At 41.2% G+C, this 15,175-nt stretch overlaps 1 protein-coding gene across 4 annotated transcripts in view; it reads right to left on the bottom strand.

Moving 5' to 3' along the window:
• Positions 1-15,175, bottom strand: part of ctbp2l (C-terminal binding protein 2, like) — a 99,871-nt gene that overhangs the window by 58,851 nt on the left and 25,845 nt on the right. For 2 of the 4 annotated variants that reach the window (XM_082544994.1, XM_082544993.1), the window contains one exon: positions 13-231. In XM_082544994.1, the coding sequence (XP_082401120.1) occupies positions 13-82 (70 nt within the window). In that variant the 5' untranslated portion in view covers positions 83-231. Of the gene's footprint in view, positions 1-12; positions 232-8,201; positions 8,219-15,175 lie in introns of those variants that run through there. The other 2 variants (XM_082544995.1, XM_082544996.1) reach the window with 2 other exon arrangements.

Raw genomic sequence — 15,175 nt, 5'->3', positions numbered from 1 at the left:
ATGGGTACATACACAAAACTTTACCTTCACAGATTCGGTCCAGTCGCTGTCTCTTCACTTTGTGTTTGTCAGTCAGGGACATGGCGTCAAACGCGGCACAGCACAGGACGGCAGGGCTCTGCTCCGCACAGCAGGGTATCTCTCCTCCTGAGCCACCAATACTGACAAGGTTCAGACTCCTAGTGCACTGTCAGCACTACTCCCCGGGGCATACCGCCTCGGCACATACACCTACACAAAAGGCACAAACACAAAGAAACTTGGCTTAAAGCAACGCGGGCGCACACAGACACACACACACACGTAGTTACTGTATATACACACATCATTGATGTAAAAGCACCAAAAAAATCTCTGACACAGGAATGCATTAAAGAGGCCTTGACTACAAAGTCCCACAGCCTCTTCTTCACAAAGAGTCTGGGAAGCTGCAGGCAATAGATATACAGGAAATCAGTGAATCACACAGCTTCACACACATGCACTCAGACACTGCTGGTGACAAAGTGCTCCATTTGCTCTAAAAAGTGACAAAACTTCAGTGCTCTAAAAGCTCCACTTTTCCCCTGTTTGAAGTGTGTTTTCTTTCCTTGACAAATACTCATGTGAAGCTCCATCTAACTTGTCACTCATCACATTTCTTATTGATCACTGTGACATTTGAGGTATCTCAACTCAGTCTACTTCTTCCCTTTTTTTGCCGTGAAAGTTTTTCAAAACAAAGCAAGCGCAGAAATGCTCAGTCTGACGACAGTCGATGTGAAGGAAGCTGATAAGACTGGAGAGGGGAAATTTATCATCTGATAAAGTGATGTGTCGAACCTGAAGATGGACTGTCATGTAATGACACGTTCAGACCAATAGAGGGTAGTTAGAATCTACCCAGAGAGAAACACATGTTCACATCCACACAATATGAAGCCAGATGATTACTGAACTTCAAATAACTTTAGCTTGGCCACGATTTGGCCTTGCACACATAATCACAGTTGCCATTTCAGATAAAGAGAAGTTTGTAACTTTGAGCTGTCTGAAAATGTAACCCGACAAAGCCTTTTTAATTCGCTATCACTCACAGACATGCAGGCAATTATTTGTACAATTGCATCTTTGTTACAAAGGAAAGCGGGAAAAAGCATCTGAGTCAAATGGAACTAAATTATTGCAGCACAACAGGGATTAAACGTTCTCTCTCTCAAAACACTCATATCCCACATTGTGCTCATCCAGGACCAGAGCCTGAGGCGCCTTTGCTCTCACAAAGTGCTGTGATCACTGAAATATCTCTTTGTGTCAGAAAGCATCACAGCAAAGTCATTACACAAAGTCTTCATCGGTCCTGTGTGGTCAAATATCGAGGGTAAAAAACACGAGAAGGGTGAGAAGGTAAAGATTTCATATGTTGTGGATCTGAGCCGACCTGTGCTATTCATCAGAACTGGCTATTCAAATGTGAAACTACATGCTACTGTGGGTGGTGCTGAAATGTGACATTATCAGGACACCTCTGCACATATGGGACCATGCAGAGCTATCACACCAGGAGGTATAAAGACTTGTATGCAGCCTTTCCTTGAGGAAAAAATCCTCCACATGTTCCTATTTAAGCGTACATTGCCACACCATTTTGTCCCCTCTAAAACCGTTTTCTGTTTATAAGCCTCCTTTAATGATTTCAGTTCTTTCCCTTTATGGACTTATGGGAAACCTAAATGCTTAAAGATCTTTAGCAGGTCATAAATGCAACAACATACAACCTGGATAAAGAAGGGTCCATTAAAAATAATCCCTGCAGAGGTGGAAAAGGCTAATCATTTTCCTGTTCAGCTGAGTAATCTTTAAGTTACTGTCATGGCAGAGAAAAGAATGATTTTGACGAGAGGAAGCCGCACACAAGGTTACTTCCAGGGTGCCTTTTTAACAATATGGTACCCCGGCTGGAGTATGTTAACTGCTGCTGGAAGGCCTCACCCTGTTACTTCATTTCAGTCTCCTCTCAGTCCCTCCTCCCTCTCCCCTTTCATCTGTCCATCTCTCTGTAGTGCCGCTGCCTCTGAGGTCTCTCGCACAGAGTTATCAATCACCGGCCCTTGTTCCAGGGCCATCCACTTGTGTGTGTGTGTGACATAAAGAGTGAGAGCGACAGAGAGGGTGGGAAGTTGAGAAGAGGAGGATTCACAGAAGCTAACAAGACCCGCACAGAGGCCAAACCTTCCCCATCTATATGCCTGTTTCTTTTCTGTTAGACAATCAACTATAAGCTGTGGTTTGAGAACTGTTTCATTTTCCAAAAAAAAAAAAGAAGAAAAACTCACATGAATCAAGAGTTCAATTTCTCAATACTATAAAAGAAAAAGTGAAACAAGCCTGACAGTGCAGCCAGCAGTGCATGAGAGGGTATTTAGGCAGGAATTTTGCACACTCAATTCAAACACAAAGGTCATATACATGAATCTTAATATTTAAGAGCTATTAAAAGTCAGATGATCGATAAAACTCCCCCGCTTGCGTGGCCACAGCTCACTGAAAGGGAAACATTTGCGCGCGAGACACCAAAACATTAAATGAACGAATCCATATCTGTGACAGCCGGCTCTGTCTCCCAAGGATGGCTTCACCCGTGAGCACAATCACAGTCTGCAAACTCTGCTCAATGTCAGGGGCACACAGAGATCCCTGTCAGAGTATGTATGGTACGCAGATGTGGGGGAAGGGCAGTCAGTTAGCGGGGGTTTCGAATACAGCACAAAGACAAACAGTCTCAAATGACTGATCTCGTTGTAAAGTGATTTATGACAGAAGAAAACACCAACAAATCAATAAGAAAAGGCCGTCTCAGGACCCCTTCATTTTTTCACACCTCCTAGTATTATTACAACTGAAATAGGGAGATTGTTTGCTAAGCTTAAGCATATTTTTAAAGTTTTATGCAGCTGCTGGGTGCTGAACTTTTGAAGTTTTAACCTATAATCCATTATTATTTTCTCGACTTAAATTAAATTTTTTATTCAATGTTATTCTTTTATCTGGCTCATGTTATATTAATTTATTAATGTATCGGTTTAACAAAGTTAAAGGTTACGTGTTTTTATCACACATATGTGAATAAAAAAGTAACACATATGCTGCCATAGATATGTTTAGTGGTTTTAATACCATTTAACTTCCTGAGTTGGCACTGACATAGGGGGCGTGTCTAAGCTTAATCTATGTGCAGCGGCGCAGCGATCAAGCACAACGTTAATGACACAGACATGTGAAGTCAATAACTCTGATCATCTTCCTAGAAGGACTCTTTGGTCCTCGTGTGGCTATTAACCTTCACATTTATATGGAGGCATATGTGAGGTTACAACAGAGAGCAGGTGAACAGTTTATAGACACCGCATGTTGCTGATGACAAGTCATTGAATTGAGCAATAATGCAGGTGGTATAATGGAGATTCGGATCTGTGCAATTCTGGTTTTAGTTATCAGAAAGATGTATATCAGATCAGGAAGTCAATAGCCATGTGACTCTCTAAGCCAATCGTCTGCCAAACATATGACCTCTATTTCCTTTAATGTACTGAGGAAGACCACAAGGCTGAGACATAAAGTAAGTGACATCATTTGGTTTTGTGGCTTTGTTTGACCTTTTTTTAAGGCAGAAGAAACTGTTAGGTGATCTTGTGATTGGCATTTTGCGCTCTACTTTGATCTTTTATTCACCGAACAATTAATTAACACATCAAAAACCCAACGTATACAGTCATCAATAATGAAAGCATTAATTCTATTCTGTCCTGGTTATTCTCCACCCAACATTGTGATTTTAACCATAGGAGGATGTGAAAAAAAAATAATAATCCAAATTAAATTCATTTGTTGCAGCATCATCTTGTAATGCGATGAAATTTAATGATGATGAAATAAGAAAATAATTTTGCTTTGGTAAATAGATATGAGCAACGTCCCTGACCGACTTTCATTAGATAGCAATAATTACATGCTTTATCAGACAGGGTGGGGGTGTACAGACTGAGCAAAGGCAATCTCACACTGTCAAATGAGTCACTCGAGTTACAGCATCACTTCATGTGTTGACACAGATCAGTGTGATTAGAAAAGCTTTAAAAACAGAGCACACAGGATGTTTTATTTTAAGAAAGACAGAAATATATTTAGACAGGCGGGAGTAGTTAAAAAGCTAAACTGAAAGCTAAACTGAAGGTTGGACGGTATGAGAGTGTCTGAGGATGAGTTTGGGAGATTGAATAATTAAAAAGGTCAGGCTACCTGCCTGCTGCGTGTCGCTTCACACGCATGCACACTCGCGGTTCTAAGAGAGACGCAACGCACAGTAGGACAAAGACTGAAGAGAGACATCATTTGGGGGAATGATCATTTTCCCTAGAACACAGTGCAGTTTGTGAACTAATTGGGTGAATCCATAATTAATTTGCTGACATTAAGCCTTGGGGTCTGCTCCAGTAAGGCTTTACTTTCTAAGGATTTGAGCAAGTGCTAGTGAAGCCCTGGGCTTGCTGCTGAAGGGGGAGTCTCTTTTTTTCTTCACCAGACAGGTTCTGACATTTATATATCTAACGGTGATACATTTCCACAAACGTCAGTTAATGCCCGACAGCGTGGGGATTCATTTATTGGGGATTTTCTCAATGAAACATTTAAGTGATAGATAAATCCAGAAAATCCACACTCAGCATGTTTCCAATCCACATCAAAAGCAAACAGGCCTAGGTTTTATTTCTCAGGGTCAAAACATGAGAGTTTTCAGCCACTGACAATTGCATACACTGACTCTTAATGCTTAGACTAAAATATGATAGCTGCTGAGACTTCTGCTTGATTATTCTAAAACAACAAGTTGCACTTTTTGTCTAATTTGTCGGTCAATATAACTCACTGGATGCTTCAGATTAGGGCTGTTATAATGATATATCGTTTGTTTCGCGGTGTCTCAAAATAAACTGTTTACGGCAATATTTTTTCTCAGTTTTGATGGTCACTGTAGTGGCTATATTAATTTCTTAAAGTTCTCTATTTCTCTTATATTTATTATAACCACACTATGGATGGACAAGCACCTGTTTTTATGTTTTGTCGTTAGCAACAACGACGGTAACACCATCGCGTCCGCTTGTTTATGTACCACATAAACCTTTCACAATAAAGCTCAAGATCCTGTTGAGACTTTTCAAAATAAACTGAATCACGTGAAAGAGCAGATTATTTATGGATGAGAAGTAAAAAAAAAGAGCCGCCAGGTGCTAAAAAATAAACCTTAGACTCAAACGTTAGAACAGGCTTTTCCCCGCAGCACGCCGTGTAATAAATACTCACAAAGAAAACAGCGGCTGTTACAACTTATGTCTAAAAATGTATAGTTTCATGCATCGGTTAAAACACTCTACTCCAGCTACATGACGCGCAGCTGGAAACACTTCCCACAAGACGAGCTGCCCGAGATTCACATAATTTACAGAAAATGTTACATTTTTATATCGTTATCGGGATGATAGAATTCTTATATCGGGATATGAGATTTTGGTCATATCGCACAGCCCTACTTCAGATATAACAGTTGTACCTGTTTAACTGTTTGTTAATGCAGATTATCTAATCAGCCAATCAATGGCAGGGCAGCAGCTTGATGGCTTTACGCATGTAGACATGACAAAGATGACATGCTTTAGTTCAAACTGAGCATCAGATTGGGAAGAATACCCAGACTGCTTCAAGCTAACATGAAGGAAACAGCTACTCAAATAATCATTCGCTACAACCAGACTATGCAGACGAGCGTGTAATGTTGTGGGGGATCATTTCTTGGGAAACCACAGCCTCCTTACTATCAATCAATCAACATATAACTGCAACAGCCTTCCTAAGTATCGCTGCTGAACATGACCACACAGTACCCATCCTCTGATGGCTGCTTCCAACAAGATAACACACCATGTCACAAAACTCCAATCATTTCAAAATGGCTAACTGAATATGACAATGAGGTCACTGTTTTCAAATGGCCTCCCCAGTCACCAGATCTCAATGGAGCATGTGATGCTATCATGTCAATATGGACCAAAAACTCCAGCAACTTGCTGAATCTCTGCAATGAAGGATTAAGACAGCTCTGAAGGGAAAAGGAGCTCCAGGCCAGAACTAGCAATGTGTGGTATTGCATATGTCAGAATTATAACAAAAAGTTGCTCTAGTAACAAACCAATCAGCGATTAGTTTTCGGTGCTTATCTATTAGACCTGAAACCATTATTAAATAAAAATGAATGACAAACAGGAACAGAATATTAATTCAAATCTTCTGATAATGAAAACAAATGGAGATCGCAGCTCATAGTATTTGTAATTGCTTTAAAAGGATTCCCTTCATATGGCACTCGTTTTCTCACACGAGCTACTGCACTTACTTGATTGAAACAAGAAATGAGCCTGGCACATACATCCCACAATTGTTTATCATGTCTAATCCGATAAAGATCCAGATTACAAACTTGTGAACATTTTCTATTAGGAAAAACAAATGTGGAGACTGCTGAGGCTTGGCACAGGTGCACGCTCGTAGCTCTTTCTAGTTTGAGCTGATTTCAATATTTGTTTAGTAATTATGACGAAAAATCTTCAACAGCTGCTGCGGTTTTTTTAAAATATAAAATAATAAGACGCGTGGTGCAGATCTTCAATGATTAAAATGAGGTACTACAGGATTAGATGGGAATAGTCTCTTGATTTAGAGTTGTTTGAATTGCATTATGTAACTACGAACCCATCCACTGTTTGGCAATCTTTTATAGTCAATCGATACACATTTTCAGTATCTGGCAAAAACACAGAAACCACAGTGAAACAACAAGGATTTTATCAATCTTCAAATGGAATGAATCCGGACAATGGGGTATTGATTTACTTTTGATGATGAATGAGTTTCTGAGTAAAAAAAAAACAGCAGTGAGAGACAGTGTATTTTATCTGTATTGAAAGGATGGTTAGAAAGTTAGATTATCTAACTGGTTATTTTTAGTAAGTTGCCAAATTATGTCTCATACAGAAAAGCTTTATGTGATCTTTCAAAAGACATGTCAAATACAATTTAAAGTCTGTATTTATCTTAGTTTCTTTCCCAGCTGACGCTACAATTTCAATGCAATGTCTCAATTTGAGCTCTGCGAGGATCTTTGCCAAAACAGTAAAAGCACAAAATAGCAGCTTTAAGATAGAGTTGGACAACTTATCCAGTTACTTCTCCTGACTTAATTTCCCTGTGGAGTTTGACAGGAAAATTGTGAGACGAGACAACCGGTTCAGGTTATCTGACAGTGTGCAGCAGGAAAACGCACAGCAATATCCATCCCTCTTACTGCTGATTCCTATCAAAAGCTGAAGCTCAGCAAGCCTCTTCAGAGACTCCGAAATGAAAACCTCCTCAAAGCGAGCTAAAGTTCACACTTCCAGCCAAAGAGGCACACTTCACTTGGAAAAATACCTCTATCCTCTCAATTTCCTTTAGAAATAACAAACACTAGTCTCAATGACAAGGTTGTTTACTATTGAAATCTCAAACCATTATTACCCCCTTGTTATTTTCTTCAAAAAAGGCCTGTGTTTTCCTTCCACTAGAGCCCCCTTTGAACAATGGAGACCATTTTTCCCTTTCAAATGCTGGAGTTCCTCTAGAGGTAAATCTGTCAGCAGTGGGCCAAAACAAAGAAAGAGAAAACAGGAAGGTGTGGACACCCTCCAGCACCAACCCGGCTCAACTATTAATATCAACTTTCATGCCTAAGATCCTCAGCACCTCAGGCTGTGGAGAGTGTGATTTCCATGAACCAAACAAGGCCTGTGACAGCGTAGGCAGGTGACAGCTTGACACACTTATATTTAGCTTGGTAAGCATGCTAAAGTGAATGCCTTCAGACTCCAGAATTGTTGAACTACTGCTATCAGTAATGAAAATTTAGTCTCAAAATGTATTCCACTGTAGCCCACCTTGTGCTATTTACGTCCAATCAATAAAATCTTGTTTCTCAGTGTTCCAAAGGCTGGGGTTATCAGCACACAGCACAGCCAGAGCCAAAGCTGAAAACACTTCCCAGTACAGGAAAACGCCTGCAGCGTGCCAACCTGGTGAGCAGAGGGAAGGTGTGGCCTGCCTTGTGAGGGTGAGGTAAGAACTGCACTCACCACCAGCCTGGTGTCAGTGAGAGGCCAGGCTCCGGCTCAGACAGCCTGCCAGAGTCCAGCCGGCTTAGCCTGGCTCCCTCTGGGTCCTTCCAGGAAGAGCCAGCATGATTCAGAGCTTCCTGATCCAGGAGAACGAGGTTCTTCCACTCCCCCAAGAACGTGCCCATGAACACGCCACACACCCACACACACACACACACACACCCTTCTCCCTGTGGACGATGAAACGGCCAACTCCGTGCTGTTCTTGGGCTTACATTGGGTGGAAGCCAAGTCAAACAACATGTTGATAAAGTCCAGAGCAGAGTGGTGAGAGGAACACAGAGAAAGAGAGTGAAGGGTGTGCTGCAGCAGACATGAGATTCACACTGCCATGAACATTTACGGATGATTCCAGATTGTCGAACGTTTTGTAGTTTTGACAATCAATTTGTTTGGTAATGTGTTCAAAGAAAAAGGAAAACCTAATTGCTGAAACGTGGTAACGTGATATGTGTGGCCAGGAAATTCATGTTTTAAATCAACTCAGTCATTCACGCTAACTGTAACATTACTACAAACCCTGTGCACTGCAAACATCCACCACTGTATAAATACTGACTCCCTAGTTCACCTGCCATCTGATGTATTTGGCGCACACAGTTTTCACCCACTGATTAAGTGGGTTTGCTTGCCATTTATTATATCATCTGACTGATGTTATACGTTATATAACTAACATCAGTGATGCTCATAACTACAAAAAAACTCATGCATTGTAATTAACGGATATTTTCCTTTAAATGCAGCATCAGCAGTGTGGTTTGTCTGCTCCCACAGCAGTTTTACTGGCTACATTTTGGAGAACCACAGCCAATAATTGACTAACAGGAGAGCTTTTCATCCGAGCCCCCTTGGAAGGGCTTGCAACACAAGGTTGGCCTACCTCTCTCTTTACCACCACATCCTATCATTTCAAGCTCTACTAATATGCCATGCTTCAAGGGACCAAGACTGACAGACACACATACAGACACACACGGCTCAGTCAATTAGTACTGGCCCAACCTTGCAGCTGAGAGATAAATGGTGTAGAGTCTCAGCAGGCTTTTGCGTGAAGCTGTGCTCCTTGTCCGCCGTATGTAGAACAGCTCTCTGGAGGCAGGCTAGCCGCAACGCCATGAAGCGATGCGGCAAGCGCAAGGCTGAGGAGGGCCTCAAAGTGCTCAGGCTTGTATTAATATATGACCACAAGGATTCTGAACTCCCTAATCAGAGCTAGTCTGAAAAGCTAGAGAAATTAGAGGTGGTGAGGTTTTCTGTTGGGGTGTAAAGCTCTGTACAGAATTTCAGGTCATTCCACTTACACCTCATTAACCATTTTTATGTGCAGTATGCTTATAACCCGTCTACTGCAAGAGATCTAATGTAAGTGACCAAGATGTTTTTTGGGGGGTGGAGTGGGGATGAAGACGGCAACTCAGACTGCATTTACACTGAGCCAGCTAAATCTGAAAATGCTGTTTAGCGTGTGTAATAGTGGGTTTTTTGTCCACATAACGCATGCAAACAAGGTAACATCTACATTTGTTCTTTTTTTTAGTAAATACACAAATCCCAGCCATCATCTAGTAAAGAAATTCTGCTCTCCTCATCTCATTGTTCTCATTTACATATATTCCCATCTTCTGTAGCGAGAGCTCATCGAGAATAAAATTGTAAGTTTATTAAGGGTTCGTAAAAGCTGTCCCTGCTCTGCTGCATTGCATCAATCAAACATCAGATTTACGATTTTCTTCAGTGAGGACAGGAAAATCCGCTTTTCCTGTCTTGAAGAAATGTGAAGTCTGTGGGGTCCAGCTTCATCTAACTGAAAGCTCCACCACAGTTTCGGTGTAATCTTGAAACTATCAGGTGGGGATCATCTGTTCTTCAGTAGCCACACTTTACCATTGAAAATTTCCAACAGGCTTTATGTCATCAGATCATTTTAACATAGCTGATCTCACACCACAGCTACTGCTTACAGATGCCCGTTTTGAGCTGTGGTCATAGCAAGTTTTAGTCAGCTCATTAAAAAACCATAGCACTTTTGAGTGGTTGATCCCCCATTTAAAATTATTTCTTGGGCATTTCAAAACTGCTGACATCATTTGATCAATTTTATCATTCTTTTTTTTCTATACACAAACACCTTTCTCACCCCGGCTCAACCACATACACAAATCTTCATAGCAGCACTCAGTCCAGAAGGACTCTCAAATAAGAAATAAAGATTGCCATTTCTGCACAAAATTTGTCAATACATGCCCCTAATGTGTATTTCATTTTTTGTGTTTAAGAAAAAAACAGTGTCCTTAATCCAGTGAGCTACAGAAGTAGGATTAGAAGACTTTCATTCTAGAAGAAGGCAACATCTGGCCAGTGAAGCCAAAAAACTCTTCCTGTGTAAAAGGCGGACTAAGGATCCCAAACATGGTAATCAACCAATCAGAGGAATGGAGTGTCAAGGATTAAAGATGCATTAAAATAACCAGTTCAAATGTTATGCAGTTGTGGACAGGAAAAAGACAAACTTCTATATCTGCGTAAATATCAAAGTCTTGATGGAGAATAATGAACCTTATGTAAACTGTAAACTGAATGAGTGGAAGGCAAGCAAAAGATAAGACTTTGTTAGTATTATGAATAACCCCCTGCCACCATTCCTCGTTAACGATGGCTGCCATTTTTCAGACATTCCTTTAAAGTACAGTTCTGACCACCACATTTGTGCATCTCCAACACATACTGGATCTCCTCCATTATGTCAAATGCTGACATTGAATTTCGTTTAAGGAAGAAGGTCCAAGAAGCCAAATTTGGCAAGTTGTGACTTAATGTTGTGTTGTTAACAGGTGTGCAATTTTCCCTTAGAGGCTGCCGATGTTACAGCAGAAGTCTGTGTTGACAGACACATTCATGATGCACGACCCTGATCTCCTGTTCGTGCCTCTTTAGGGCTGGGACACTGAACAGTGCTGTCTGGTTGGCTGGCATGAAAGTTAATGTTGTCTCTCTGTGCAAGGTCAGAGATAAATCCACAGATTCACATATGCAAGTGGTAAGAACAGAGAGATTTAAAAATAACAGCTATGCTGGAAGTGGTCCAGAAGTGCACAAAGAGACAACCTTGAAAGGGAGCTCTGCAGTCAGATGGAGTCACAGGAATGTTTAAATATTACCAATCACAATAGCTCAAAGATGTGACAATAGGAACACCATGTGTGTTGACTTTCAAAAACACAGGTGACCACAGACTACAGGACTTCCTAAATTCTCATGTGAAATTCAAGCTTCTGAGCTTTCCATGGACCCACTGGAGACGTTCGTGTTGGGAATAACAGCAGGAGATTGTCTCAAGCAGCCAAGCTGGAGCCAGATGGAAAAAAAAGTTTTTCAATGTATCCAATCTGCAGAATGTTTGGTAAAATATCCATGTCTGAATGAGAAGAAAGATTGGTGCATGCAGAAGGGCACGATAAATGGAAAAAATGGGTTGTTAGCTGTAATTATTTTAGTGCGGACATGGTCTCAGTGGGAGGTGAGCCTGAGCAGAAAGTCCAGTATCCACTGATGTAGTAAAACAGGTGGATAAGCTGCATTATCTGTAACAAGATTACAATCCTTTTAAGACCCGACCCATCTCAGTAACAGGCGTTTCCCCCCAACTAGTGCATGCTGACATGTTATATATGGCTCTCACTCCCCACTAACTTTTCACAAGATGCCAATCCTATCAATGCACACACACACACACACACACACACACACACACACACACACACACACACACACACACACACACACACTTTTAAATCAACCTCCAATCCCAGCAGGGCGGAGCACATGCAGGTGTTGTGTTTGTGTGGGAGCATGAGTCCAACCACTGACAGCAGGATAGGGAAACACACACAAATGCACAAACACAATCTCACGCAGCAAGGTGAAAAATTACAGCGGGGAGGTACGCATGGCCTGGCGGATTAACTGCAGAATAAAAGTGCTGATGGGCAACAAAAGAGAAAAAACAGCTATTCATCACCCTGGCACAGGATCAAACTCACACACTTCTCAAATGCCCGCCTTGAGTTATTGTACAGCGTGGCTCTGGTGGCAGCTCCACAGATAAAGCTGCCCTACCTGAATTGATTAGAGTGCAGAAGCATCCACTCTTTCCAAAGATGGAGCATGTCTCTGCATCTCCTCAATACTAAAGTGCGAGAAATCAGTTAAAATGCATTTAATAGATAGTGTGGGATTTGTTTTTTTTTACTTTGTGTGACTGCTTTTAGGAATCATCAAACATGTGGCTGCATTGTAGGAGCTCTCACGAACAAATGCAATCTCTACGGTGTTGTCGCGTTTCTGCTGTTCCTGCATTTCTCTGAAGCTGACATGTGAGAAACTTAAATCATATATTCCATAACCAAACACCAAACCTTAACCTCAATCCATATAACCACCTCTAAAATAAAGAGAAATAACAAAGACAGATAACAAGCAAGTGCTTGATGGAAAAGCAGGCCAGCCACTCAGCTGAAACAGCTAGAGAGAGAGCTTAATCAAAGTGGTAAATGCTTCAAGTCAACCTTGTAGAAAAGAACTAGTACGTCCAGTCTTTGTGAAGGAGATCCAAAGCACTTGCACAAGCTTCAATTTATTCAACCCAATAAATAAATATAAGTTTAAATCTAGGGGTAAATGCTAAAGAATAAGCAGCCACAAGACTAAAGTTGGGGCAATGAACACTACTACAATGCCAGGGCAGGGGCTCTACATGCTGCTATTACACAATATATTTAAACACATGTATAAAAAATATGAATGTATTTATATAACCAGAGGAATCCTTTCAAGGAACTTTTCAGTCTACTAGTTTCTATAATATATTAAAATGTTGTACACCACTCTCTAAACCACTCACAATTATTTCGCTGCGGACAACTACAAGTGACAAATAAAGGCTTATTCATAGATGCTTCAGCTACTTGACTAATTTTCTAGGCACTAACATAAACTGAAGAGAAGTTTGGCAAACTTTACACTGCAAGCTGCCATCTGTTACAGTTAAGAGTCGCCTTTGAAAGACCAATCAAAGCATAATTTATCAACCATCAACACATCAAAGGCGGCCAGTAAACCATTATTATCAATATAATGTCATAAGCTTTATCTACAAATTTAGTATTAGTGTTCCGCATTTTAAACGCATCAAGTGTAGGATGAAAAGGGTACATAAAGATGTGCATATCTCTGTATTAGTGCAGGAAAAAGTCAATGAGATCTCCTGAGAGTACACAGTCCCTAACACAACGGACGAGGACACGAATCATGGCATTGTATTTACACTAAAGTCACACTGACCACCTCATCATTTAGGTCAGTTGTGCTGTCTGAGCAGCAGTGACACAGACCTCATGAAAACATACACAAAAACAATTTTTACACTGTTTAAAATCTAAATCGCCATCCCACAGATGTTTGGGTTTTTTGTTGGTATTTTTTTTTATAAGGAAACCATTGCTGTCAGAGATTTTTTTTTCTTAATCAGGCATGAGAGTTGACAGTGGCCTCCATTTCAACTCACTGGGTCACGGGGGTCGTCACGCCTTTTAAAGTGCAGAAAAGCCCTTGTCACTGCGCTAGGTTTCTCTCCTGTCTGCCACAAAATGTCTCCTGACACAAAGCCCTCGCACTCGTATCAGTGCACTCCCACAGCACTGCCAACAAATGTGACCTCCTTTTTCCCTCCCACTGCTAAAGTAAAACAGAAAAAAAAAACTTAACTCACCCCTACCTTGCCAACTGAAATAAAATAAATGAAAACAATGTGCTCTGCAACTCTGCCAGACCACGTAAAGAAGTAGGTTTTTTTTCTCTTTCTGCTAACTCCAGCTCGAGAGTTTCCATGTAAAAGTGAAGGTGACGGCTTCGACTTTATATTGAGTTGTGTTCAAGGCCTGGGGGGAAATGCTTTTCAGTGTTTATCTTTGGCTGGCTGGTCTTAGCCAAGGCCTCTGAAACACTGCAGAAACCCAACGCTGCCACTGCTCAAACCTGAAGGAAAACAAAGCAGAGCTTGCAAAGTGATGGCATGCCTTTGAACACAGAGTTACAAATGTGCAAAACATTTGTTTTGGGTTTTTGTACCAGATTGAGATTAATTAGACCTTTCTGCTTGAGCTGCACTTGTAATTTCAGATGACTTAATTGAAATGTCAGAGCAAAATGCCTGTTAGTGTAGTTTGTTAACTACAGTTGTTTTTCTTCATACACGCTCATAATCAAATGATTTTAGCAGGGTTCAGCTATTCACTTAATTGTTCCAGTCATTTATCAAGCACACATACCAAACATTCATTGGTTCCAGCTTCCCAAATGTGAACATTTGCTGCTTTTCGTCATTTTCTTTTCACTTCCTACCAACACAGAGAACATCTTCTCTGACAAAACATGCAAGTTAAACACATTACATTATTCTGCAACCTTGTGCTCAACGTATTTCACATGTTAACTGCAGCTCTACATTTCAGGTACTTCTGTATACACTATGTGGTATAATATGCAAACAATGCCTTCTGAGGTGTGACCTTATCCATCTGCTCACAAAAGCATACAACAATCCTAGAGCACTAACACATGCCACCCCCACACACCACACACAGAGGTCTGCCCAGAATAAATAAGTGCACACAGAGCAGGGCCCCATTGCCCTGCAGAAGCCACTTCACCGGTTGCTTTAGTAGCCAGCATTTCCCCCCGAATTATAAAAGCACAAGGCTTAAGTCAGCAGGGAGGTTGGGGAGGGGTTGGCCCCTTGTGGGGATGACCTTAGTGAACTTGGTGATGGGGGGTGATGGCAGGATGTGACCGCAGGGCGAGGACCAGGAGACTTTAGAATGGAGGTAGGGAGAAAGATGGAGCGTTTGAGCGTACTGGGCTGTTGTGCTGGC

Source organism: Aulonocara stuartgranti (genome assembly GCF_965226115.1).
Source record: "Aulonocara stuartgranti genome assembly, chromosome: 8".
NCBI classification, from domain to species: Eukaryota; Metazoa; Chordata; class Actinopteri; order Cichliformes; family Cichlidae; genus Aulonocara; species Aulonocara stuartgranti.
This window is presented reverse-complemented; position numbering and strand designations above follow the sequence as displayed.